The 26,457-nt window shown below is 46.9% G+C and overlaps 1 protein-coding gene across 3 annotated transcripts in view; it reads right to left on the reverse strand.

Annotated features, from left to right (window-relative positions):
* dym (dymeclin) overlaps positions 1 to 26,457 on the reverse strand; it is a 198,700-nt gene that overhangs the window by 93,384 nt on the left and 78,859 nt on the right. For all 3 annotated transcript variants that reach the window (XM_031901402.1, XM_031901401.1, NM_001045778.2), the window contains 5 exon segments: positions 25,611 to 25,793; positions 25,133 to 25,311; positions 19,216 to 19,341; positions 8,612 to 8,725; positions 6,690 to 6,784 (listed from right to left, as the gene is read on the reverse strand). In XM_031901402.1, the coding sequence (XP_031757262.1) occupies positions 6,690 to 6,784; positions 8,612 to 8,725; positions 19,216 to 19,341; positions 25,133 to 25,311; positions 25,611 to 25,793 (697 nt within the window).

Consider the following 26,457-nt stretch of genomic DNA (forward strand, 5'->3'; position numbering starts at 1 on the left):
GTATTACACTAAGCAGGGACCAAAATCATGAGACTTAACAACCTCCACTAAATACAATTCTTAGAATTCCTCAACTGCCAGAAGGTTCAGGGAGTTAGAGTTCCCTGAGCGCAGGCTGCCGGCCCCATGTTCCAGCATGTTGTGTTTAGCAGCTCAGTGCCACAGAGACCCATTCATGAGAGATAAGTGGCCCTCGGCAGGCAGACACAAAAGGACAAGTACTTTCATCACTGCGTCTGGATGTTTAAATACGTATCAGAACAAATCCCGGCTTGGCTAATTCTGATTGCACAATTCCCTGTTACTGAGCATCTCAAGAGCAGAGTCAACACGGACAGTCTGTAGACATAACAAAAACACGGCAGAGTCTCAGTACCAGTCAACTGCATCAACTCCTTCTTCAATTAACCCATTGGGCTCCGCAGCTCCCTATGGTGCCGGCAATCCAGCGCACCCTTGCCCTGCTGCTTTCTGTATCTGTGGGAGACTCCCAGCAACAAAGCCCTGACTATTCCATTATATCTGGGCTCCAGCTTTTTGCTCAACAGTAGGCACAACAGTATGGGCCCAGACTGCATGGGAACCTGTGTACAGCAGCCCTATGGCTAACAGAGGCTACTATGTACCCAGTGAGGTAGGAGGAATAACATAGGCTACTATGTACCCAGTGAGGTAGGAGGAATAACATAGGCTACTATGTACCCAGTGAGGTAGGAGGAATAACATAGGCTACTATGTACCCAGTGAGGTAGGAGGAATAACATAGGCTACTATGTACCCAGTGAGGTAGGAGGAATAACATAGGCTACTATGTACCCAGTGAGGTAGGAGGAATAACATAGGCTACTATGTACCCAGCTAGGAAGGAGGAATAATATAGGCTACTATGTACCCAGGGAGGTAGAAGGAATAACATAGGCTACTATGTACCCAGTGAGGTAGGAGGAATAACATAGGCTACTATGTACCCAGTTAGGTAGGAGGAATAATATAGGCTACTATGTACCCAGGGAGGTAGAAGGAATAACATAGGCTACTATGTACCCAGTGAGGTAGGAGGAATAATATAGGCTACTATGTACCCAGTGAGGTAGGAGGAATAACATAGGCTACTATGTACCCAGTGAGGTAGGAGGAATAACATAGGCTACTATGTACCCAGTGAGGTAGGAGGAATAACAGAATCTCAGCCATAAAGCAGGGCAGGACTGCTGCTTACAATGGGGGGATCAGATAGGATCTGTGCCACTGTGACAGAATGCTCTGTTATACAGATAGCTAGAATCTCAGCCATAAAGCAGGGCAGGACTGCTGCTTACAATGGGGGGATCAGATAGGATCTGTGCCACTGTGACAGAATGCTCTGTTATACAGATAGCTAGAATCTCAGCCATAAAGCAGGGCAGGACTGCTGCTTACAATGGAGGGGATCAGATAGGATCTGTGCCACTGTGACAGAATGCTCTGTTATACAGATAGCTAGAATCTCAGCCATAAAGCAGGGCAGGACTGCTGCTTACAATGGGGGGATCAGATAGGATCTGTGCCACTGTGACAGAATGCTCTGTTATACAGATAGCTAGAATCTCAGCCATAAAGCAGGGCAGGACTGCTGCTTACAATGGGGGGATCAGATAGGATCTGTGCCACTGTGACAGAATGCTCTGTTATACAGATAGCTAGAATCTCAGCCATAAAGCAGGGCAGGACTGCTGCTTACAATGGGGGGATCAGATAGGATCTGTGCCACCGTGACAGAATGCTCTGTTATACAGATAGCTAGAATCTCAGCCATAAAGCAGGGCAGGACTGCTGCTTACAATGGGGGGGATCAGATAGGATCTGTGCCACTGTGACAGAATGCTCTGTTATACAGATAGCTAGAATCTCAGCCATTAAGCAGGGCAGGACTGCTGCTTACAAAGGGGGGATCAGACAGTATCTGGGGCACTGTGACAGAATGTATTGTGTACAGACACAGTATTACACTAAGCAGGGACCAAAATCATGAGACTTAACAACCTCCACTAAATACAATTCTTAGAATTCCCAGTGAGGTAGGAGGAATAACATAGGCTACTATGTACCCAGGGAGGTAGGAGGAATAACATAGGCTACTATGTACCCAGTGAGGTAGGAGGAATAACATAGGCTACTATGTACCCAGTGAGGTAGGAGGAATAACATAGGCTACTATGTACCCAGTGAGATAGGAGGAATAACATAGGCTACTATATATCCAGTGAGGTAAAAAAAAATTCTGATACAGTGTCTAGATATTTAGGATTGAGTGGACCTTTTTGGCAGAATTGCAATTGTGCCTGCTGCTGCACTGTAGTTCCTTGGCACCCCCAACAATAGCACCTAGCCTGCACTTGATACTGTGCTGGGAAAGGGTTAAACCCTAAGCGTGCATATTAATACTTATTATTAATTCTTATATAATATATATATGTATAATATACAGTTTGGACATTTTCAGGGGGCCAAACTGTAAATGATAAACGTATAAGTGGTGCTTAGTGATGTCATCAGTTATAATTGGAGCTTTGTGATGTCATTTCTGTCACATGACTCACTAAAACTTGTATATTATAATAAAGTACTCCCTATTGTAATATATAGGGATATTAGAAGTCACCTCAGAGTTCCTTGACCTGTATAAAAGGATGATGCCTTCGGCCTTGTGCTTTTATTCAGGTCATGGAACTCCTGGGTGACTTATAATATCCCTATATATTACAATAGGGGGTACTTTATTCACTATATATTATAAGGAACTCCTCGGGGGCTTATAATATCCCTATATATTACAATAGGGGGCACTTTATTCACTATATATTATAAGGAACTCCTCGGGGGCTTATAATATCCCTATATATTACAATAGGGGGTACTTTATTCACTATATATTATAAGGAACTCCTCGGGGACTTATAATATCCCTATATGTTACAATAGGGGGTACTTTATTCAATATATATTATAAGGAACTCCTCGGGGACTTATAATATCCCTATATGTTACAATAGGGGGTACTTTATTCACTATATATTATAAGGAACTCCTCGGGGACTTATAATATCCCTATATGTTACAATAGGGGGTACTTTATTCACTATATATTATAAGGAACTCCTCTGGGACTTATAATATCCCTATATGTTACAATAGGGGGTACTTTATTCACTATATATTATAAGGAACTCCTCGGGGACTTATAATATCCCTATATATTACAATAGGGGGTTCATTATTCACTATATATACACTGCACGCTGAAGGTACCCAATAGCTGTGGGTTAGTTTGTCCTGTAAAGAGCAGGCACCCATCATCCCCTGACAGCCAAAGCAGCAAAGTGGAAATTCTAGCACCGCAGGGGAAAAAAGTCATTCCAATTGGTAACAAAAACAAACAAAAAAGGACCTATAAAGGAAAGTAAAGCCCCCCCCGCCCAAAAACCCCCCCATATTTCTAATTGCCATGGAAAAAGTAATCCTGAAACTGAGCAATGTTACCTGTGAGGAAGGCATAAACACTCCCTTTGCTGGGAGCTAAATGGCACCATAAATTATTCCACGAAATCTCCCCTGCACCATCTAAGGGATAAACACGCGCGCTACCGAATTTCCAAGACGCAGGAGAGCGAAACTTGGATAGAAAATAAAGGGAAAGAGCTGCTGTAGGGCAGCCAGGAGATTCACTCTTCATTCCATAGCTCGCCAGTGACTGGCTGCGGGCGCTGCCAGAGGGCATTCTTAAAGAGACAGTACACACCCAGGGTTGGACTGGGCCCGTGGGACACAGAGAAAAAAACTGCTGGGCCCCGGCTGAGTGAACAGGGCTTGTGCTAAACAGGCTTTTTGCCTATTGTTATAATTAAGAAATATCTAGGGATATCTAGGGTTGCTACTTATATTTCTAAAGTATATTCATATTAAAAAGAAAAAACATACAGACCCCATGTTATTCCGTATGTGTTTGGTACCCTTCTGGCACTTAATCATAGGCAGTTATGGCTGCCGCAGTCAGTGCTGCCCTGCAACATGTATTTATTAGATGTGTGAATCTCCAAGAGATCTAATCACCCTACTGTAGGCTCCGGTAATGGGATAGAAATAGTGTCTGATCATTGGCTGCTCTGGGTTTGCCTTTTGACCAATCAACAGGCTCTTCTGGGGGGTCCAGAATTAAAACTTTAGGAAAATCATGTGCCACAGGGCGAGATGCGGCATTGGGGAGTGGAATGGGTACAATAAAGGCACGTGTCCCCTAATGTTCCCCTTTAAACGCTGTGGTTGGGAGAAAGCCGCCCCCCCCCCCCGGCCTGTGCATAGGACTGGTGAAGCCAAAGCATTTCATGCCGATAAAAATAGACCTATATATCTTATTTAAAGTGTTTTCGGAGCAGCATACCAAGACAGTGAAACCCAAATGATACTTATATTGTCATAAATTACACAGCGCAGGGCTGGAGCTTTGCTGGAAAGAATCTCGGAAATTTATAGTGTGTTTGTTACATCTCCGCCTGCCCGTGACTCTCACATACGCTCTCAGTCCCTTTTTTTTCCGTTGTGCGAACGCAGCGTGGCTGAGCCTCATTTCTGCGCTACAGACAAGCTCATAAATAAAGGGCCTATTTCCAATGCTTGATAACATAATCCTGTTTGATGGTATAAACCTTGGGCATACAGCCTTATACAGAGGCAGAGAACTTGCCTTCCCACGTGATGGACGTCCAGCTCCCAAGAATGGAAAACTGAGCCCCAGGTGTTACCTGGGGCGTTGGTTATGGCGTTACCTGGGGGCGTTGGTTACGGCGGTACCTGGGGGCGTTGGTTACGGCGTTACCTGGGGGGGCGTTGGTTACGGCGTTACCTGGGGGGGGGGGCGTTGGTTACGGCGTTACCTGGGGGGGGCGTTGGTTACGGCGTTACCTGGGGGGGCGTTGGTTACGGCGTTACCTGGGGGGGGGCGTTGGTTACGGCGTTACCTGGGGGGCGTTGGTTACGGCGTTACCTGGGGGCATTGGTTATGGCGTTACCTGGGGGGGCGTTGTTATGGCGTTACCTGGGGGGGCGTTGGTTACGGCGTTACCTGGGGGGGCGTTGGTTACGGCGTTACCTGGGGGGGCGTTGGTTACGGCGTTACCTGGGGGCGTTGGTTATGGCGTTACCTGGGGGGGCGTTGGTTATGGCGTTACCTGGGGGGGCGTTGGTTACGGCGTTACCTGGGGGGGGCGTTGGTTACGGCGTTACCTGGGGGGGCGTTGGTTACGGCGTTACCTGGGGGGGCGTTGGTTACGGCGTTACCTGGGGGGGCGTACCATTGTAAGCTCTTTTAGGTATATATATACAGGTGGCACGTCATAAATTCCTGGCTGAACAGGTTACAGAATGGGACAGTATCCCAGAAGCCCCTAAAATGTGTAGCTATTTCATTCCTGTCTGTGGATTTACAGCAGCATCTTTAATGGCTCCGAAACAGCCATCTTCCCACAGTCCCGCGCTTCGGCATCACGTACGCGCCGTCTCCCGTTTTATTATGCTCTCCACAAATCTGGTTTTATTGCACAAAGCAAAAACACATCCTGTTATATCTAAACACAATAAATCCCTTTTATGCCCACTTTCCTACAGGAGATTTTAGGAGCTATTGAGGGAGAGGCTGTATAAACAGTGTAGGAGTGGATGTGGGGGGATAGGAGGATGGGCTCACAGGGCAGATAGCGGCACTGCTGTTATATGGGGTACACAAGCAGCTCATCCCAATACACAGCAATGAAGCCCCCCCGCCATCATTAAAAGCCCAGCACCCAATAAGTGGTTAGTGTAGCACAATGTATAAGGATTTCGGCTCTAAAAATAATGACCTGTAAGTTGCTTTTAATCCCCCCCCCCCCAAATGCTCCCTGTAGGTTCCTACCTTTCATGGCAGATTGTTTTTGATTTTTATCAGCATTACAGCCATTAACTCCTACAGGTACGCGCCCCTCTACCACCTGCTGCCGTAGGCCACACCCCCAGTCCACACATGCCACGCCCAATTACATCCCCAAAATCCCACTCATCTTCTGTAAGGATGCACTGCATCCAGTCCGGTATTCAGTGAAGATTCTGCTTTTTTCAGCAGGATTCAGATTTGCCCGAATCCAAGTATTTGCCCGAACCGAATCCTTAAAATCATGTGACTTTTGGTTACAGGAACACAGAAGTAAAAACATTTTTACCCTCGCTTCAGTATTTAACCCTTCTGTAACCTAATTTCCACATGCAAAAGAGGATTCTGGTTAGGAATCGTTCACTAAGGGATTCAAGGTTCAGCCGAACCCAAAAATCTGGGATAGTGCCACAAATATAACAGTATCGGAAGGGACAGTCCCCTTTTGAGTTTATAGAGGCTACATAAATACCAGTGCAAAATGAGAATAGCGCATACAGCGACACATACAAGAGATTACTTTACTTTTAGGATATAATACTATATGAATATCCTCCATTAATATCCCATGATAAAACCATTGAAGCTCTATTCAGAACAAGTTCAGTAACTGCACAGATATTAATGGGTGCAAGGGAATGCTGGGAAATATGGTGTGCCCCGTGCCAGGTAAATCCCATATGGTTTTATTTTTGCCCGAATCTTTCATTAAACCTAGGTAAGAGTCAGCTTTGTGGTGCACAGTTACCTGATGATCCTTTGGGCTGCATACTGGTGAAGTGAGCGGAACTGGGCTGACATGTTGGCCAGGGCTGCCAAGCAGTTGGTATGGAGGTACTTGTCCTGTAGAAGAGAATAGAAAGTGCATCTTATTTAGGTGACGGAGTTATAGCTTGGTGCATAAATTCAAGTGTCTATCACCAATTTATTTCCTATGAACTAGTGACAAGGGTGATCCAGGCCTCAAATGTCTCTCCCATGCGGTCCCACTGGCTGGCTACTTGGTTTCCTACTCTTCGGAGGAAAAAATGGAAGTAATGTACTTACCTCCTTTGCACCATAATGCACTGTGCCTTAGTGCCTCACTACAGGGTACAACACCAGCATTAGTATAAATGAGCACAAGGCATTTTGATGGGTGCCATCCTGCACCCATTTAGCACCTAGTGACTACATTGACTTCCTTATCTTTCCGTTAAATAAAAAGGTGAATTTTATATAGAGAAAGCTATATCTTCACCTCTTGTATCGGTTATTGATTGCTTTATATGTTACTCTGTATGTCCAATGTATGTAACCCACTTATTGTACAGCGCTGCGGAATATGTTGGCGCTTTATAAATAAATGTTAATGTAATGTATAGGTAGGGTAAAGGTGGCCATATATTATAAGATTCGCTCATTTCAAGAGATCCTCAAATGAGAGAAGGGGTTGTTCACCTTTAAGTTAAGTTTTATTATGATGTAGAGGGTGATATTCTGAGACAATTTGCAATTGGTCTTCATTTTTTATTATTTGTAGTTTTTTTAGCAGGAGCTCTCAAGTTTCAGCAGTTATTTGGTTGCCAGGGGCCTAGTTACCTTAGCAACCAGGGAGTGGTTTGGAGACTGGTATATGAATAGGAGAGGGACTGAATCCAAAACACATACATGTGTTTAGCCAAGAGAAAAGCTTTTCATTTATTCTATAGAACGAGGTTTGGTTTGCGCTTCAATAGCACCTCGGCATGTTGGGGATCCTGATTGGCTCGGAGAAAGCATTGGGGAATGTGCTCATCTTGTAACATGAGTAAAACACATTCATTTTCTTATTTGCAAGATTCAGTCTCCAATCTCCAAATTAACAGAAAGGATTTGTATTTGAATTCAATATACAGGGAGGGCTGATGTCAATACGGATACAAATTCCAGCAATTTACTGCCCATTGTCTCTGGCACCAAGTTTATGGGAGACTCTGAGCAACTGTCACGGACATTCAGCAATAAATGTGTTTGCTTGGCAGTGGTACTGGCGCGATGGGGAGCATTTCATGGTGCAATCGCCAGTCTTTCTACACTTTAAATTACACTGTCTCTAATGGATACAGTAATACATGTGGCACATTAGGCAACAGGGCAGATAACAAATCAATGACAGAATTATTGGCTCTAAACAATCCCCAATCCAGAATTCAGCGCCCCGCCCTGGAGCACTGAGAGCTAACTGCTCTTAATATGATGCAGAGAGTGCTATTCTGCAATTGGTCTTCATTTTGAATTATTTGTGGTTTTTGAATTATTTAGCCTTTTTGTTCAGCAGCTCTCCAGTGTAGAATATCAGCTCTGGTTGGTAGGACCCAAATTACCCCAGCAACCAGGGAGTGGCTTCAACGAGAGACTAGAATATGAATAGGAAAGGGTTTGAACAGAAAGATCTGACAATATCAGTAACACTGTAGCCTCAAAGAGCAATAGTTTTTGGCTGCCAGGGTCAGTGACCCCCATTTGAAAGCTGTAAAGAGTCAGAAGAAGTCGGCAAATAATTAAAAAACTATAAAAAATGAACAACTGAAAAGTAGCAGGTGATTCCATTACTGTACTGCAATGATTAACTTTACCTTTAAAAATCCCACCATGGCTATAATGCCAATTTGCCCATTTCTACCCAGAATATGGAACAAAAAGTCTCACCCTGGTTCGTGTCATGTTGTACTGGATGGTTCGGATCACGACTAATATAAGGAGACTTCCCAAGGAAATCTCAGTCAGCACCCTCTCTGTGTACCATGTAATATTTTTCAAAATCTGTGGGAGATAAAAAGGTTATTATAAGGGAGAGTATTATGGGAGAAAGACGTCAGACTGTCTGATCCATAATGGCAGCATTCTGTCACTGTTTAACAGGTACATTAACAACATTATACAAATAAAGAGAAGCAATTTTATGATCCCCTCTGTCCCATTTAGACCAGTGGTTCCCAAGCTCGTGGGGCAGTAGTAAGGGGGCTCAGCATAAAGGCCATTTAGAGGGATATTTGGGAAGAATTCATATTTTCTTTTCTAGATACAGCGGAAATAAGCTCACTGCAACTTCTTCATCTCCAAGTAATATAAACTTCTCTGTTACTGAAACCTGGTTCTCCCCTGCCCTGAATAAAAGCTATGTGCATCGGCTTCTCTTCTCTTCGTGCCCTTTCAAGCCCACACCCTGGACCCCTATTATCCCTCGCAGATATAGATGATAACTCTGCTGCCCTAGATATCCTTAAGGGCAAAGACACACTGAGCTACTAGTAGCAGCTACTTTTTCACGGCTACTACACTTGAAAAAAAAAAAAACACTGCCATAGACAATACTGAGAATTGCCTCTGCTAAAACACACGTAGAGACAATTATCAGTAAATGATCAGCATTGTCTATTTCAGAAGCCACAGCAAGTAGCTGCTACTAGTAGCTCTGTGTGTCTTCACCCTCAGGGCTCTGGCACATGGGGAGATTAGTCGCCCACGACAAATCTCCCTGTTCGTGGGCGACTAATCTCCATGAAATGCCATCCCACCGGCAAAAATGTAAACGCCATCCGGTGGGATGGCATTTACATTTTTGCCGGTGGGATGGCATTTTGGGGAGATTAGTCGGCTGCAAGCTGGGAGATTTGTTGCAGGCGACTAATCTCCCCGTGTGCCAGAGCCCTTAAAAGTATGCCATCCCACCAGCGATTTACATTGTTGCCTGTGGGATGGCACTTCGGGGAGATAAGTCGGCCGCAGTAGCGAAAATTTATTGCGGGCGACTAATCTTCCTGTCTGACACCTCTCTTAGAGAAGGCGCAAGCAAAGCTTGGACCTCCATTGAAGCATTTGTTATACAGAGATAAAAAAAAGCCACTTTACAGGTCAACTAAATCCCAAGGTGCCCAAGTGTTGGTTCTAATAGAGAGGGTGGCAGAAGCAATACCTGATACACCAGCATTACAGAGGCTAAATGAAGGTGTGCCATGTCCGGTATGAGCCTGGATAAACTCATGTACATAAGAACCTGCACCATGGGCAGCACAGCCACTTGGTCTCAGTACAGGCCCGGAATAGCAATCTGTGGGTTCTGGCAAATGCTGTAATGTGCCATTGGGCCTGTGGGGGGGGCTGTTTGGGCCTCTGTGTACTGGAAATGCCAGGGCCTATTCTGAAGCCAAAAGCTTGACAAAGGGTCGATGTAGACAAATGTGCCAATTATATGAATAAAGGCGTTTTAAAGAAGATTGTAATAGGAAGTTCTTTTCATAATTTCAATATTCTGAAGCCCAGTCAACACCTGCCTCAGTCACAGTTTAGAACGTGGGACAACCCAAGGGCAGCAGGGAACGTCTAACATTTTGGGGGCATTAACCCCAGAGATTACAGTTGTAGGGGGATACTGTAAGCTGAAAGTGTTACAGCAGCCATATGGGTTTGTTGCACGGAGCGGTTGTAGGTGGGAAGTCTCTGATAAATAATCTCTATAAATTAGTAACACGTGGTTGCTGTTTGCTGGATGGGGTGTAGCAGCCCTATGGATAGTTGTACTGGCCTGTGTATATGGGACTGTATTTCACCCCGAATCATTCATACAAACTAATGGTAATGGACTTCATTTCCTTTCAATTACAGAGCGCTCAGATTAAATCCAGTCTAAAAGCCAACGCTCCGCTTTGCTAAAAGGCAGAATATCAGCGCTACCTTCCATATCTACTTGTATAAAAAATGTCAGCGCTGATCCTGAAACGGCTGATTCGAATTAAAGGGTTTTTATGTATTGTTTTGGAACATGACTGAGAAAGATCCAGCAGAAGAATTTGGCTCGACGGGAAGATGTAGCTGGAAGGAATCCCAGTTGCCCCAGTCAAACAGACATCAGGCAAACGTGACACAGTCGGAGCCCAACAAACAGAACCATTCCCAGTAAACAGAACGGACTTCTCCTGATATGCGCTCCCCGGGGAGAAGGGAGGCGGCGGGGAAAACAACGTGTAATGGAGAGTTCCGGCGCTGAGAGCAGCAAAGCTCTACTGACTCCATAGCCAGGCATGGACAGGTACTGATGTCTCGGCGAGTCCAACCCAGCCACCGTACGGAGCCAAGTCTGGGGCACAGCACTACATGGGTAGCACAGAGGGCGTCGCTCAGCACTACACATGGAGGCATTATTCCAATCATCAAAGCAATCCCATCAATTAAAGTAGTATCGGTACAACCAACCGGTAGCTCAATCATTCATCATCATTTATTTGTCTATTAATACAGCGCCTACAAGCTAGGGAGTGCTTTGCAATATTGTAGCAAACAAGGGTTATGGGATGAATGGGATTCTGAGGGCCCTACTTTCATATTATCATGTAAAATGTGTATAATGTCATGTATAGTCTAAGGGGCTGCTGTAAGATTCCATAGGCAGTCACTATTTATTGGGCTGGGGGGGGGCTGTTTGTGCCTCTGGGTAATGGGAATGCCAGGGGGGCTGTAAGATTCCATAGGCAGTCACTATTTATTGGGCTGGGGGGCTGTTTGTGCCTCTGGGTACTGGGAATGCCAGGGGGGCTGTAAGATTCCATAGGCAGTCACTATTTATTGGGCTGGGGGGGGGCTGTTTGTGCCTCTGGGTACTGGGAATGCCAGGGGGGCTGTAAGATTCCATAGGCAGTCACTATTTATTGGGCTGGGGGGGCTGTTTGTGCCTCTGGGTACTGGGAATGCCAGGGGGCTGTAAGATTCCATAGGCAGTCACTATTTATTGGGCTGGGGGGCTGTTTATGCCTCTGGGTACTGGGAATGCCAGGGGGGCTGTAAGGTGCCACAGACAGTTACTATTTATTGGGCGGGGGGGCTGTTTGTGCCTCTGGGTACTGGGAATGCCAGGGGGGCTGTAAGGTGCCACAGACAGTCACTATTTATTGGGCTGGGGGGGGGCTGTTTGTGCCTCTGGGTACTGGGAATGCCAGGGGGGGCTGTAAGGTGCCACAGACAGTCACTATTTATTGGGCTGGGGGGGCTGTTTGTGCCTCTGGGTACTGGGAATGCCAGGGGGACTTTAAGGTGCCACAGACAGTCACTATTTATTGGGCTGGGGGGGGGCTGTTTGTGCCTCTGGGTACTGGGAATGCCAGGGGGCAGTAAGGTGCCACAGACAGTCACTATTTATTGGGCTGGGGGGGCTGTTTGTGCCTCTGGGTACTGGCAATGCCAGGGGGACTGTAAGGTGCCACAGACAGTCACTATTTATTGGGCTGGGGGGGGGGCTGTTTGTGCCTCTGGGTACTGGGAATGCCAGGGGGGGCTGTAAGGTGCCACAGACAGTCACTATTTATTGGGCTGGGGGGGCTGTTTGTGCCTCTGGGTACTGGGAATGCCAGGGGGACTGTAAGGTGCCACAGACACTCACTATTTATTGGGCTGGGGGGGGGCTGTTTGTGCCTCTGGGTACTGGGAATGCCAGGGGGGGCTGTAAGGTGCCACAGACACTCACTATTTATTGGGCTGGGGGGGGGGCTGTTTGTGCCTCTGGGTACTGGGAATGCCAGGGGGGCTGTAAGGTGCCACAGACACTCACTATTTATTGGGCTGGGGGGGGCTGTTTGTGCCTCTGGGTACTGGGAATGCCAGGGGGGCTGTAAGGTGCCACAGACAGTCACTATTTATTGGGCTGGGGGGCTGTTTGTGCCTCTGGGTACTGGGAATGCCAGGGGGGCTGTAAGGTGCCACAGACACTCACTATTTATTGGGCTGGGGGGGCTGTTTGTGCCTCTGAGTACTGGGAATGCCAGGGGGGCAGTAAGGTGCCACAGACAGTCACTATTTATTGGGCTGGGGGGGCTGTTTGTGCCTCTGGGTACTGGGAATGCCAGGGGGGGCTGTAAGGTGCCACAGACAGTCACTATTTATTGGGCTGGGGGGGGGGCTGTTTGTGTCTCTGGGCACTGGGAATGCCAGGGGACTGTAAGGTGCCACAGACAGTCACTATTTATTGGGCTGGGGGGGCTGTTTGTGCCTCTGGGTACTGGGAATGCCAGGGGGACAGTAAGGTGCCACAGACAGTCACTATTTATTGGGCTGGGGGGGCTGTTTGTGCCTCTGGGTACTGGCAATGCCAGGGGGACTGTAAGGTGCCACAGACAGTCACTATTTATTGGGCTGGGGGGGGCTGTTTGTGCCTCTGGGTACTGGGAATGCCAGGGGGGACTGTAAGGTGCCACAGACAGTCACTATTTATTGGGCTGGGGGGGGGCTGTTTGTGCTCTGGGTACTGGGAATGCCAGGGGGGGCTGTAAGGTGCCACAGTCACTATTTATTGGGCTGGGGGGGGCTGTTTGTGCCTCTGGGTACTGGGAACGCCAGGGGGGCTGTAAGGTGCCACAGACAGTCACTATTTATTGGGCTGGGGGGGGGGCTGTTTGTGCCTCTGGGTACTGGGAATGCCAGGGGGGCTGTAAGGTGCCACAGACAGTCACTATTTATTGGGCTGGGGGGGCTGTTTGTGCCTCTGGGTACTGGGAATGCCAGGGGGGCTGTAAGGTGCCACAGACAGTCACTATTTATTGGGCTGGGGGGCTGTTTGTGCCTCTGGGTACTGGGAATGCCAGAGGGGCTGTAAGGTGCCACAGACAGTCACTATTTATTGGGCTGGGGGGGGGAGCTGTTTGTGCCTCTGGGTACTGGGAATGCCAGAGGGGCTGTAAGGTGCCACAGACAGTCACTATTTATTGGGCTGGGGGGGGCTGTTTGTGCCTCTGGGTACTGGGAACGCCAGGGGGCTGTAAGGTGCCACAGACAGTCACTATTTATTGGGCTGGGGGGCCCAATAAATAGTGACTGTCTGTGGTACCTTTGTCCGGTCCCACAAAGGTGCCCCGGCTGGGACCTGACAGACAGTATTATACACAGCGATGTCTCCCCTCTGCCAGAAATGGGTAATAATAGGAATAAACCCTGCCATGGGGACACTGGGAAGAACAGAGAAAGAACAGAAGTGCAAGCAACTTGTCCTGGTCTGCGGCAAGTTCAAACGTTGGTTTAGAAGGATCAGTCTGTGAGAGGAATCATAAAGAGCACTTGGTAATGTTTAAATAGAGATTTAATCACACAGCAGCGCAGAGATTCCAGTGCCCTCTGTATCTGATCAGATCAGAGTAATATTGCCAAAGATGGAATGGAACGGGCACGGGGAGTGCACAAGTACAGAAGCCAGGTCTGGGATTCAAAATAGGCCCTGGCATTCCCAGTACCCAGAGGCACAAACAGCCCCCCCCGCCCAATAAATAGTGACTGTCTGTGGCACCTTACAGCCCCCCTGGCATTCCCAGTACCCAGAGGCACGAACAGCCCCCCCGCCCAATAAATAGTGACTGTCTGTGGCACCTTACAGCCCCCTGGCATTCCCAGTACCCAGAGGCACAAACAGCCCCCCCAGCCCAATAAATAGTGACTGTCTGTGGCACCTTACAGCCCCCCTGGCATTCCCAGTACCCAGAGGCACAAACAGCCCCCCCCCCAGCCCAATAAATAGTGACTGTCTGTGGCACCTTACAGCCCCCTGGCATTCCCAGTACCCAGAGGCACAAACAGCCCCCCCCCCAGCCCAATAAATAGTGACTGTCTGTGGCACCTTACAGCCCCCCTGGCATTCCCAGTACCCAGAGGCACAAACAGCCCCCCCCCAGCCCAATAAATAGTGACTGCCTATGGCACCTTACAGCAGCCTCCCTGGCATTTGCCAGAACCCACAAGTTGCCAGTCCGGGCCTGACAGAAAATGTCTCCAATTGCACATTTATAAGGGAGAAATGAAGGCAAAGTGTTCTATCCTAGTTGACTTAGTCAGCAAATCTGAGATGAATGTGAGCCAGCTGGCCAATCAGGGTGGGCTAGACTATTATAAGGCACATATTGGCACACAGCCGGATGGCTACCTGACACGCCCAGTTCTGTACTGCCTGCTCTTACTGAAAATACTTCATTCTCTTTCTAACAAACACCTTTAATAGCACATTTCTCACATAAGCAGTGTTTTTCTTCCATTGTTTATTGTAAATGTCATGATTCAAGTAGTTTTATTTTTTTCCCTTTTCTTTCAGAAAAAGAAAAAAAAAAGCAATGATCTGTAAAGTTGCGTGGCCACCTACACAGCTCTCTAATGACTTTCCGGCACAGCACCATTGTCTGTCACTCGCCTCCTTTATTCTCGCATTGAACTTCCCTCTACAGCCTCCATGTAACGTCCCCACGGCCTCCATGTAACGTCCCCACGGCCTCCATGTAACGTCCCCACGGCCTCCATCCAATGTCCCCACAGCCTACATCCAATGTCCCCACGGCCTACATCCAATGTCCCCACGGCCTCCATGTAATGTCCCCACGGCCTCCATGTAATGTCCCCACGGCCTACATCCAATGTCCCCACGGCCTCCATCCAATGTCCCCACGGCCTCCATCCAATGTCCCCACAGCCTCCATGTAATGTCCCCACGGCCTCCATCCAATGTCCCCACGGCCTCCATGTAATGTCCCCACGGCCTCCATCCAATGTCCCCACGGCCTCCATCCAATGTCCCCACGGCCTCCATCCAATGTCCCCACGGCCTCCATCCAATGTCCCCACAGCCTCCATGTAATGTCCCCACGGCCTCCATCCAATGTCCCCACGGCCTCCATGTAATGTCCCCACAGCCTCCATGTAATGTCCCCACAGCCTCCATGTAATGTCCCCACAGCCTCCATGTAATGTCCCCACAGCCTCCATGTAATGTCCCCACAGCCTCCATGTAATGTCCCCACAGCCTCCATGTAATGTCCCCACAGCCTCCATGTAATGTCCCCACAGCCTCCATGTAATGTTCCCAAGTCTACGGGTGACAAGCTGAACTTTAACAAAAACGCTGGCCTTTTCACTGAACAACGCATGCGTGGGCCCTGGGATCGCTGCGAAGGAGAAGCATATACAGTATACAGGTTTGGGACCATTACCTGCAGCCATCTAGACAAGCCAGACATTTCAGGGAGGCCGCGCTTATTTCAGCCAAAGCACATTGTATACATATTACACAGCACGGCTCCATAGTAAAAGGACTCCGGGTGCTAAACTGGCCCCCTGCCTGAATCCCCAACCTGTCACCCACTGAAAACATTTGGCACATTATGAAAGGAAAAATACTTCAAAGGAGACACCGAAATGTTGAGCAGCTGAAATCCTGTATCAGGCAAGAATGGGACAACATTGCACTTTCACAACCCCAGCAACTGGGCTCCTCAGTTCCCAGACGGCTACAAACGGTTAAAAATATATATATATAACAACACAGTGAGAAATATGCCCCATTACCCCATTGCTCTCCTACAGTGACTACTCTTAAATATGACTTAAACTCCATCATATAACTGCACTTGCCATAGCAATTCACAATAACTACATTGTGGCAAAACCCTCAGCCCTCCCCCCTCTAGGAAGAAGGCTTCAAGTGCATCTTACTGACCAGAACTGTACAGTCCAATAATCAGTACAGATCAATAAAGTCTGCAGCCTTGTGCCTTTATATAGTTACAGAACTCCTCAGTGACTTCTAATATCCTTATCATTTACAGTAGGGGGTACATTATCCCTTATAATACATGAGTGATACTCAGAGTTCCCTGTATAACTCAGCCTGCAGCCTTGTGCCTTTATATAGTTACAGAACTCCTCAGTGACTTCTAATATCCTTATCATTTACAGTAGGGGGTACATTATCCCTTATAATACATGAGTGATACTCAGAGTTCCCTGTATAACTCAGCCTGCAGCCTTGTGCCTTTATATAGTTACAGAACTCCTCAGTGACTTCTAATATCCTTATCATTTACAGTAGGGGGTACATTATCCCTTATAATACATGAGTGATACTCAGAGTTCCCTGTATAACTCAGCCTGCAGCCTTGTGCCTTTATATGGGCACAGAACCCCTCAGTGACTGCTAATATCCTTATCATTTACAGTAGGGGGTACATTATCCCTTATAATACATGAGTGATACTCAGAGTTCCCTGTATAACTCAGCCTGCAGCCTTGTGCCTTTATATGGGCACAGAACCCCTCAGTGACTGCTAATATCCTTATCATTTACAGTAGGGGGTACATTATCCCTTATAATACATGAGTGATACTCAGAGTTCCCTGTATAACTCAGCCTGAAGCCTTGTGCCTTTATATGGGCACAGAACCCCTCAGTGACTGCTAATATCCTTATCATTTACAGTAGGGGGTACATTATCCCTATGTATTTAAAGGTGTGGCTTAATATGAGTTAATAAATGTCTTTCCCACATAAGTATTGGGTGATATCCCTACACTGAGCACCAACCATTTGGGTTTTTGCTGCGCTATCACCATTAATGTGGGTATGGTCTTAAAACATGGGTGTGGGTTGAAGTGGGTGTGGTTTAAAAAAGGGGAGTCGTCAAAACTGGCTTCCATTATCGTTCCCCATGTAGGCCAGAAAAATTCTGATCCTCGGTACCACAGACAGCGCTGCCTTATACTGCAGTTCCCTGACCTAGTAGCAGTATGAGGTGCATTATTGTCTAAAAGTTGAGTTTAGTTAGTTACCTATAGCCAAGCTAACAGATTGTCTATAACACTTTTTATAAAGTACCAAGCACACACATATTGTCCTAATTCCGTCACGGAGTGAGGGCAAATCTATAGAGGCCAAAAAGACTGGCCAACCGGTCAACTGGTGGCCATTGTCAGCAATCCTAGGGCTAGTATTTGCCACCCACCTTAATCCTAGGGCACAACAGAGGTGGTGCTACAGCCTTATGGGAGAGGGGTGTGGCTACACCAGCATAGGAGGGGCTACCAAGTTCACACCCAGCAGTTGATGTGGCCGACAGGATAACACAACTTCTAAATCGCAATAAGGGAAAGGGTCAAGTTTGACAATTCTGAGCTAATACATTACATATCTCTGAATGTAAGAGGCTTTACCCGAGTGTATGCTGCAATGCAAACAAATCTCATACCCACATACTGACAATAGGGAGGGGGGAAAGAATATCTAAATGTATAATTATCCCATAGGAAAGATGAAATCCCCACTCACAATTCAGACCAGATGGCTATGCTGCTCGTAACTTAGAAAGCCAATATGCTCCTCTGGTGTTAAGCCTTCTCATATCGGCGCGGCCCCCGGGGCTAAGCCTGACTGCAAAACACCTTCATGAACTTGATATGCTCTGCTGGGGCGGGGAGGCGCTTATTAATATTGCTGGGGGAATTATGTTCCAAAGTAGCGGCCCTCCAGCAGCAATGTCTATAGGCTCCCAAGATTGGCATTAGAGTGGTCTTAAACTCCAATATGGAAGGGACCTAAATGGATACTATAGGGCAACGTTTGTTGCACGAAACACTAGAATTAACGTAAGGGCTTGACGTTTACATTTGTAGCCCTGAGCATTTATATATTAAAGCCGTAGGGGACAGTTAGCATTATGACCACTCTAAAGGGGACCAAACAGCTGCCGATTCAAGTCCGTTAGACAGATCCAGCAGCTTATCAGCCTGTGTACGGGTCCCCATGACAGGCCTCCCTCATCAATATCCGCCCATAAATCTTCCAGGTGTCGTTTGGGCAGGTTTGATTTGATACCCGTCGGATTAGGGACCACAATGGCTAATTAATGCGGTCCTTGGTCCGTCAGACCCTATACCTGTCATCGTAATTCAACTGTTTGGCCCTAGGGATTTAGCCTATTACCCTCTTAGGTGGGCATATGGGAAAAAGACCCGCTTATATGGCAACCTCGCCAAAGGAGCGGATCTTAACATGTATGGCCACCTGTAGGGACAATCGCAGTAGTCAACCACAACCTTCAGCGTCTGACAAGGGGACCAATTAGCAACTCCACAGGGGTTACCCTTTGTCCCTGTCAAGGTTGTACAGGGGGTTCTGCAGAGGATGTGTTCCAGTATTTGGGTGGATCGTGGGTAAAGTTTGGGCATAAGTGGGGTCAGATCAGCGCTGTGACTGTTTTGTTTTTTCATTGTAGACCAATTTTACTTCTTTACAGGCATTTACTATTCGTGGAAACACTGACCAGTTTAAATGGTTTGGCCAAACCCAGCCACCAGGGTCCAACTCAGCAGCAAAGATGGCTGCCCAGGAGCCACTGATCCCCGAACTCTACTGGGAATGCCTCCAAACTGAAGAGCACAGCAAGCAAGCACGGCATTATTAATAAATACCAGGGATGTATTGAAGCCATAATTCTTAGAAATGAGAAGAATAATCTCACCACTTCGTGAATGGAACGGTTGAAACCATCGTCTTCAGTGAGGATGAGGAGAATGATGAGAGCCATGTAAACGTGGTGGGAATTGCGGTCTTCCACATGATAGAGAATTTCCAATATGGGCAAAACCTAAACACAGGAAAGAGAATATTAGGAGCGATCCAATGTGTAGGCCCTCCTGGGTGGGGCGGGGGGGGTTACATTACTCAGTGATGCTCGACATGGGGCCCTCTAGCTATTGACAAATCACAACTCTCTCCTTCTATCTGGCAGAATCTGGTTGTTTCCAAAGCTTCGGCACTAGAAAAGGGTCTCATTTACTAAATATAGGCACATTTTCCCAAGGACAGTCATGCAAGGTAACAGATAAAGCTGTAACTTTCATTATTGTACCATCAGCTGGCTGAACAAAGCTAATCAATGACTGGTTGCTATGGGTTACTGCCCGCTGTTGGTAAATAATAAATGAGAGGCAAAGTTTAAAGGGAATGCCCATAATCTTGAAGGATTTAATATGTTGGGGCCAAGCAGTATCAGAATACGCAGAGCTGACGGCCCTCTAAGATGTGCTGTTTACGAGAGTTCACGGCTACCATAAAGCGTTTCGGAATGTTAGAAATCCACGTCATGTTTACAGAATGCCATTTTTATGCCATGTTAAAACTTTTCATGGGATTGGACGCGATTTACAATACTCTCTACGTAAATTTGACAACTTCTGTGCCACCGCTAAAGGGTCATTGTACTACAATAAACAGGCGTAAAAGTGTTCTTTCCAAAAATATATAACTTTTATAGTATTTTATAACGCTGTTTTACACCAGCACCGCTTCTACGGTTCCTTCCCATTCTTCTTTTGAGAAAAGGTGAATGTGGGAAATTTATACCAATTCCCCTTCCAGTTAAACTCAGTATACAGTGAGCACCTCCTTATCGCTCTATGGACAGACTAATGGCATTAATACGCCACATGGAATATCAGTGATATTCTGAGACAATTTGCAATTGGTATTCATTTTTTATTTTTTCTGGTTTTTCGGTTATTTAGCTGTCTCTTCAGCAGCTCTTCAGTTTGGAATTTTGGAAGCTGTCTGGTTGCTAGGATCTTGTTTAGCTTAGCAACAAGGCAGAGACAGGAATATGAATAGGACTGGATATGAATATAAACATAAGGAATAAAACAATAATAATAAAACTGAAAGTTGTTACTGTAATTGTAAGTGCTGCCAGGCAGCAGCTGAAGGGCAAACAAGGTTCTGAGTTGTATTAAAAGGGGTATAGATTCACGGGAGGAGGGGGTTATTCTTCCCCTTTACAGAGCGCTGGTAAGGCCCCATCTAGAATATGCTGTTCAGTTTTGGTCTCCAGTGCTCAAACGGGACATTATTGAGTTAGAGAGGGTCCAGAGAAGGGCAACTAAGCTGGTAAAGGGTATGGAAAGTCTCAGTTATGGGGAAAGACTGGCCAAGTTGGGTCTGTTTACACTGGAGAAGAGGCGCTTAAGGGGTGACATGATAACTATGTATAAATATATAAAGGGATCATATAATAACCTCTCTAATGTTTTATTTACCAGTAGGTCCTTCCAACGGACACGAGGGCACCCACTCCGTTTAGAAGAAGGGACGTTCCGTTTAAATATTGGGAAAGGGTTTGTTACTGTGAAAGCTGTGAGGTTGTGGGATTCCCTCCCCGAATCAGTTGTACTGGCTGATACATTATATAGCTTTAAGAAGGGGCTGGATGGGTATTTAGCAAGTAAGGGAATACAGGGGTAGGGGAGATAGCTCTCAGTACAAGTGAGGGAATACAGGGGTAGGGGAGATAGCTCTCAGTACAAGTGAGGGAATACAGGGGTAGGGGAGATAGCTCTCAGTACAAGTGAGGGAATACAGGGGTAGGGGGGATAGCTCTCAGTACAAGTGAGGGAATACAGGGGTAGGGGGATAGCTCTCAGTACAAGTGAGGGAATACAGGGGTAGGGGGATAGCTCTCAGTACAAGTGAGGGAATACAGGGGTAGGGAGATAGCTCTCAGTACAAGTGAGGGAATACAGGGTTATGGAGATAGCTCTCAGTACAAGTGAGGGAATACAGGGTTATGGGAGATAGCTCTCAAGTACAAGTGAGGGAATACAGGGGTATAGCTCTCAGTACAAGTGAGGGAATACAGGGGTAGGGGGATAGCTCTCAGTACAAGTGAGGGAATACAGGGGTATGGGAGATAGCTCTCAGTACAAGTGAGGGAATACAGGGGTATAGCTCTCAGTACAAGTGAGGGAATACAGGGGTAGGGGGGATAGCTCTCAGTACAAGTGAGGGGAATACAGGGGTATGGGAGATAGCTCTCAGTACAAGTGAGGGAATACAGGGGTATAGCTCTCAGTACAAGTGAGGGAATACAGGGGTAGGGGGATAGCTCTCAGTACAAAGTGAGGGAATACAGGGGTATGGGAGATAGCTCTCAGTACAAGTGAGGGAATACAGGGGTAGGGGGGATAGCTCTCAGTACAAGTGAGGGAATACAGGGGTAGGGGGGATAGCTCTCAGTACAAGTGAGGGAATATAGGGTTATGGGAGATAGCTCTCAGTACAAGTGAGGGAATACAGGGGTAGGGGAGATAGCTCTCAGTACAAGTGAGGGAATACAGGGTAGGGGAGATAGCTCTCAGTACAAGTGAGGGAATACAGGGGTAGGGGAGATAGCTCTCAGTACAAGTGAGGGAATACAGGGGTATGGGGGATAGCTCTCAGTACAAGTGAGGGAATACAGGGGTATGGGAGATAGCTCTCAGTACAAGTGAGGGAATACAGGGGTATGGGAGATAGCTCTCAGTACAAGTGAGGAATACAGGGGTAGGGGGGATAGCTCTCAGTACAAGTGAGGGAATACAGGGGTAGGGGGATAGCTCTCAGTACAAGTGAGGGAATACAGGGGTAGGGGAGATAGCTCTCAGTACAAGTGAGGGAATACAGGGGTAGGGGAGATAGCTCTCAGTACAAGTGAGGGAATACAGGGGTATGGGGGATAGCTCTCAGTACAAGTGAGGGAATACAGGGTTATGGGAGATAGCTCTCAGTACAAGTGAGGGAATACAGGGGTAGGGGAGAATAGCTCTCAGTACAAGTGAGGGAATACAGGGGTAGGGGGATAGCTCTCAGTACAAGTGAGGGAATACAGGGGTAGGGGAGATAGCTCTCAGTACAAGTGAGGGAATACAGGGGTAGGGGAGATAGCTCTCAGTACAATGAGGGATACAGGGGTAGGGGGGATAGCTCTCAGTACAAGTGAGGGAATACAGGGTAGGGGGGATACTCTCAGTACAAGTGAAGGGAAATACAGGGGTAGGGGGGATTAGCTCTCAGTACAAGTGAGGGAATACAGGGGTAGGGGGATAGCTTCAGTACAAGTGAGGGAATACAGGGGTAGGGAGATAGCTCTCAGTACAAGTGAGGGAATACAGGGGTAGGGGAGATAGCTCTCAGTACAAGTGGAGGGAATACAGGGGTAGGGGAGATAGCTCTCAGTACAAGTGAGGGAATACAGGGGTAGGGGAGATAGCTCTCAGTACAAGTGAGGGAATACAGGTGGTAGGGGAGATAGCTCTCAGTACAAGTGAGGGGAATACAGGGGTAGGGGAGATAGCTTCTCAGTACAAGTGAGGGAATACAGGGGTAGGGGAGATAGCTCTCAGTACAAGTGAGGGAATACAGGGTAGGGGGAGATAGCTCTCAGTACAAGTGAGGGAATACAGGGTAGGGAGGATAGCTCTCAGTTACCAAGTGAGGAATAACAGGGGTATGGGAGATAGCTCTCAGTACAAGTGAGGGAATACAGGGGTAGGGGGATAGCTCTCAGTACAAGTGAGGGAATACAGGGGTGGGGGATAGCTCTCAGTACAAGTGAGGGAATACAGGGGTATAGGGAGATAGCTCTCAGTACAAGTGAGGGATACAGGGTAGGGGATAGCTCTCAGTACAAGTGAGGGAATAGGGTATGGGAGATAGCTCTCAGTACAAGTGGGGAATTAGGGGATAGCTCTCATACAAGTGAGGGAATACAGGGGTAGGGGAGATAGCTCTCAGTACAATGAGGGAATCAGTACAAGTGAGGTACAGGGTAGGGGGATAGCTCTCAGTACAAGTGAGGGAATACAGGTAGGGAGATAGCTCTCAGTACAAGTGAGGGAATACAGGGGTAGGGGAGATAGCTCTCAGTACAAGTGAGGAATACAGGGGTAGGGGAGATAGCTCTCAGTACAAGTGAGGGAATACAGGGGTAGGGGAGATAGCTCTCAGTACAAGTGAGGGAAACAGGGTAGGGGAGATAGCTCTCAGTACAAGTGAGGGAATACAGAGCAAGTGGGGAATACAGGGGTAGGGGAGATAGCTCTCAGTACAAGTGAGGGAATACAGGGGTAGGGGAGATAGCTCTCAGTACAAGTGAGGGAATACAGGGTAGGGAGATAGCTCTCAGTACAAGTGAGGAATACAGGGGTAGGGGGATAGCTCTCAGTACAAGTGAGGGAATACAGGGGTAGGGGAGATAGCTCTCAGTACAAGTGAGGGAAATACAGGGGTAGGGGGATAGCTCTAGGGAATACAGGGGGGGGGGGAGATAGCTCTCAGTACAAGTGAGGAATACAGGGGATAGCAGGGATAGCTCTCAGTACAAGTGAGGGGTAGGGGAGATAGCTCTCAGACAAGTGAGGTAGGGGATAGCTCTCAGTACAGGGAATACAGGGGAGATAGCTCAGTACAAGTGAAGGGAATACAAGTAGGGGAGATGTACAAGTGAGGAATACAGGGGTAGGGAGATAGCTCTCAGTACAAGTGAGGGAATACAGGGGTAGATAGCTCTCTACAAGTGAGGAATACAGGGGTAGGGGGAAGCTCTCAGTACAAGGAGGAATACAGGGTAGGGATAGCTCTCAGTAGAGGGAAGGGGAGATAGCTTCAGTACAAGTGAGAAGTAAGTACAATGAGGGAATACAGGGGTTATGGGAGATAGCTCTTAGTTCAAGTTGCCCCAAGGACTGGTCCGATTGCCATCTTGGAGTCAGGAAGGAATTTTTTCCCCTCTGCGGCAAATTAGAGAGGCTTCAGATGGGGTTTTACCTTCCTCTGGATCAACTAGCAGTTAGGCAGGTTATATATAGGCATTATGGTTGAACTTAATGGACGTACGTCTTTTTTCAACCTAACTTACTATGTTACTAAGTTCAAGAGCAATAGTTTTTTTTTTGACTGCTGGGGTCACTGACCCCTATTTGAAAGCTGGAATGATGGAAGGCAAATCATTCAAAAACAATAAAATTTAAATAATGAAGACCTATGGCAAATAGGAACAGGTCATTCTATAACATTCTAAAAGTTAACCTAAAGGTCCACATTTTAAGGGTGATGGGCAGGGTACTATCAGGAAGGATTTAGCAGCAGTTCGGTTGAAGGTCTTGACAAGGGTCCTGGACAGACACGCTGGCTGGGAGTGGGTGGATTCTGGGATGGATCAGAGGCATAACCACATGTGGTCTGGCTGGATCAAGGGTGTAGCAATCAAACATTTTCTTAAACTGGCTTCCCATTCTACTTAGTTGGTGGGTTCTCTATCACTACTGCATGGACAGTGAGCAAAGATCTTGGGGGATGAGCTCTGATGCCCAATTAAGAGTAAAACACCATCATGTGATCAAAAGCCCCCAAGTTACCCAAGCTGGCAAACCCAGGAAGCAAGCAGCCATAGCAAAGAATGGTTGCCCAGAACATGGCGGACCAGAATCAATGACTCCACCCCTTGCCCCCAGCACACTTGATTTCTAGATACACACAACCCTTTAAATGCAATTAGTAGAGGGTTCATTTATGGTGTCGATGGGTACAGCTGAGAGATCCGCTGTGGGGGAGGAGCCTGAGATACTTACAAGGTTCTCCATGTCGGACCGTGCCAGAACGTAAGTCCTCACGTTGCTATTTTGATGCAATAATGTGTATAAGAGGAGAGTGGCCTGATCAGACTTCTGCTGCTCACAGAGAGCTGTATACAGACTGTTGAAATTTATCTGAAACGAGTGAGGATTTGGGGTGGGTGAAACCGAACTGTCTGGAAAGAAAAATCAAAACCCATTAGTGCTCTGGGACTGTTTGTCTCTGTTCCGTTAGTAGAATTATCTACAAATAAATGCAATAATGTCGGTGGCTGGGGTCTACTCAGAAGGACCTGCAGGAGGTTCTGATATCCTAAGTCTGATAGGCTGACGGTTCAGCAGTGAAACTTCATACTATGACTCCTATGATACACAATTACTGTATTAGAAGCATTATAGGTGCCTCATTGCTTCAGAACCCTAGTGGGCTACTACACTCAGTACTACACAGCAAATGAGCATTGCAGGTTCCTACCTTGGGTGTTGCGGAAGAATGTAACAGATTGCCTGAAGGGATTGGGACAGTCAGGGGCATCAGTCAAATTGGAGAGAACCAGGAGCAGGAGAAGGCTTTGGTTGGCGAGAGGAGATGACTGTTCTTGTTGGGGGGTTGGTTTGCTGCCCACCCCACCTAATGTTAAAACTGTCCAAATGCCACCTGGAAATAAGAATTTAAATGATTACAAAAATGAAGGGTACATGATATAACACATTCAATCTTATACTAAACAAAGGGACAGGTAACATCATTTGTACAAGGCGATTAAAGGGGAACTCCACCCAAACAAAACCTAAGCCTTTTGAAAAGTAAACATAATTTCAGGCACCATACAATATACATCAATTAAAAAATATGCAGCCTTTTCCTGATTTTTAATTTAATAATATGGTTTGGAACAGTTCCCTAAGCCCCACCCCCTGTTCCCCTGCTGATCTGGCTGACTACTTTGTGACTCAAATAAAACGTGACATTAGTCGCCTGTCCTCAGCCTGCCTTCAGCCTGCATCCCCCCAATCCCACAATTCCCTGCTGCACACGTGATGTCAATAAGGAAAGGAACATCCCAGTGCAATGCATTGTGGGTTATGTAGTTCCTGCATGCTGTCTGTAAGCTGCGGAGAAGTTGTTACAATGTGTAACATCAGTGTTTTAGTCCCTCCTCCCCTGCCAGGATTTCAAATGATGCAGAAAGAGAAGAACTGTTTTGCAGCTGGATTTCAGCATATAAAATGGGATTTATTCCTACTCTTTGAAGACACAGATTACAGTCATATCATGTATATTAGGGGTTTCTGTGTTGTGTGGGGCTCTTTAACAAATT

The sequence above is a fragment of the Xenopus tropicalis genome, chromosome 1 (assembly GCF_000004195.4).
Source record: "Xenopus tropicalis strain Nigerian chromosome 1, UCB_Xtro_10.0, whole genome shotgun sequence".
In the NCBI taxonomy this organism is placed as follows: domain Eukaryota; kingdom Metazoa; phylum Chordata; class Amphibia; order Anura; family Pipidae; genus Xenopus; species Xenopus tropicalis.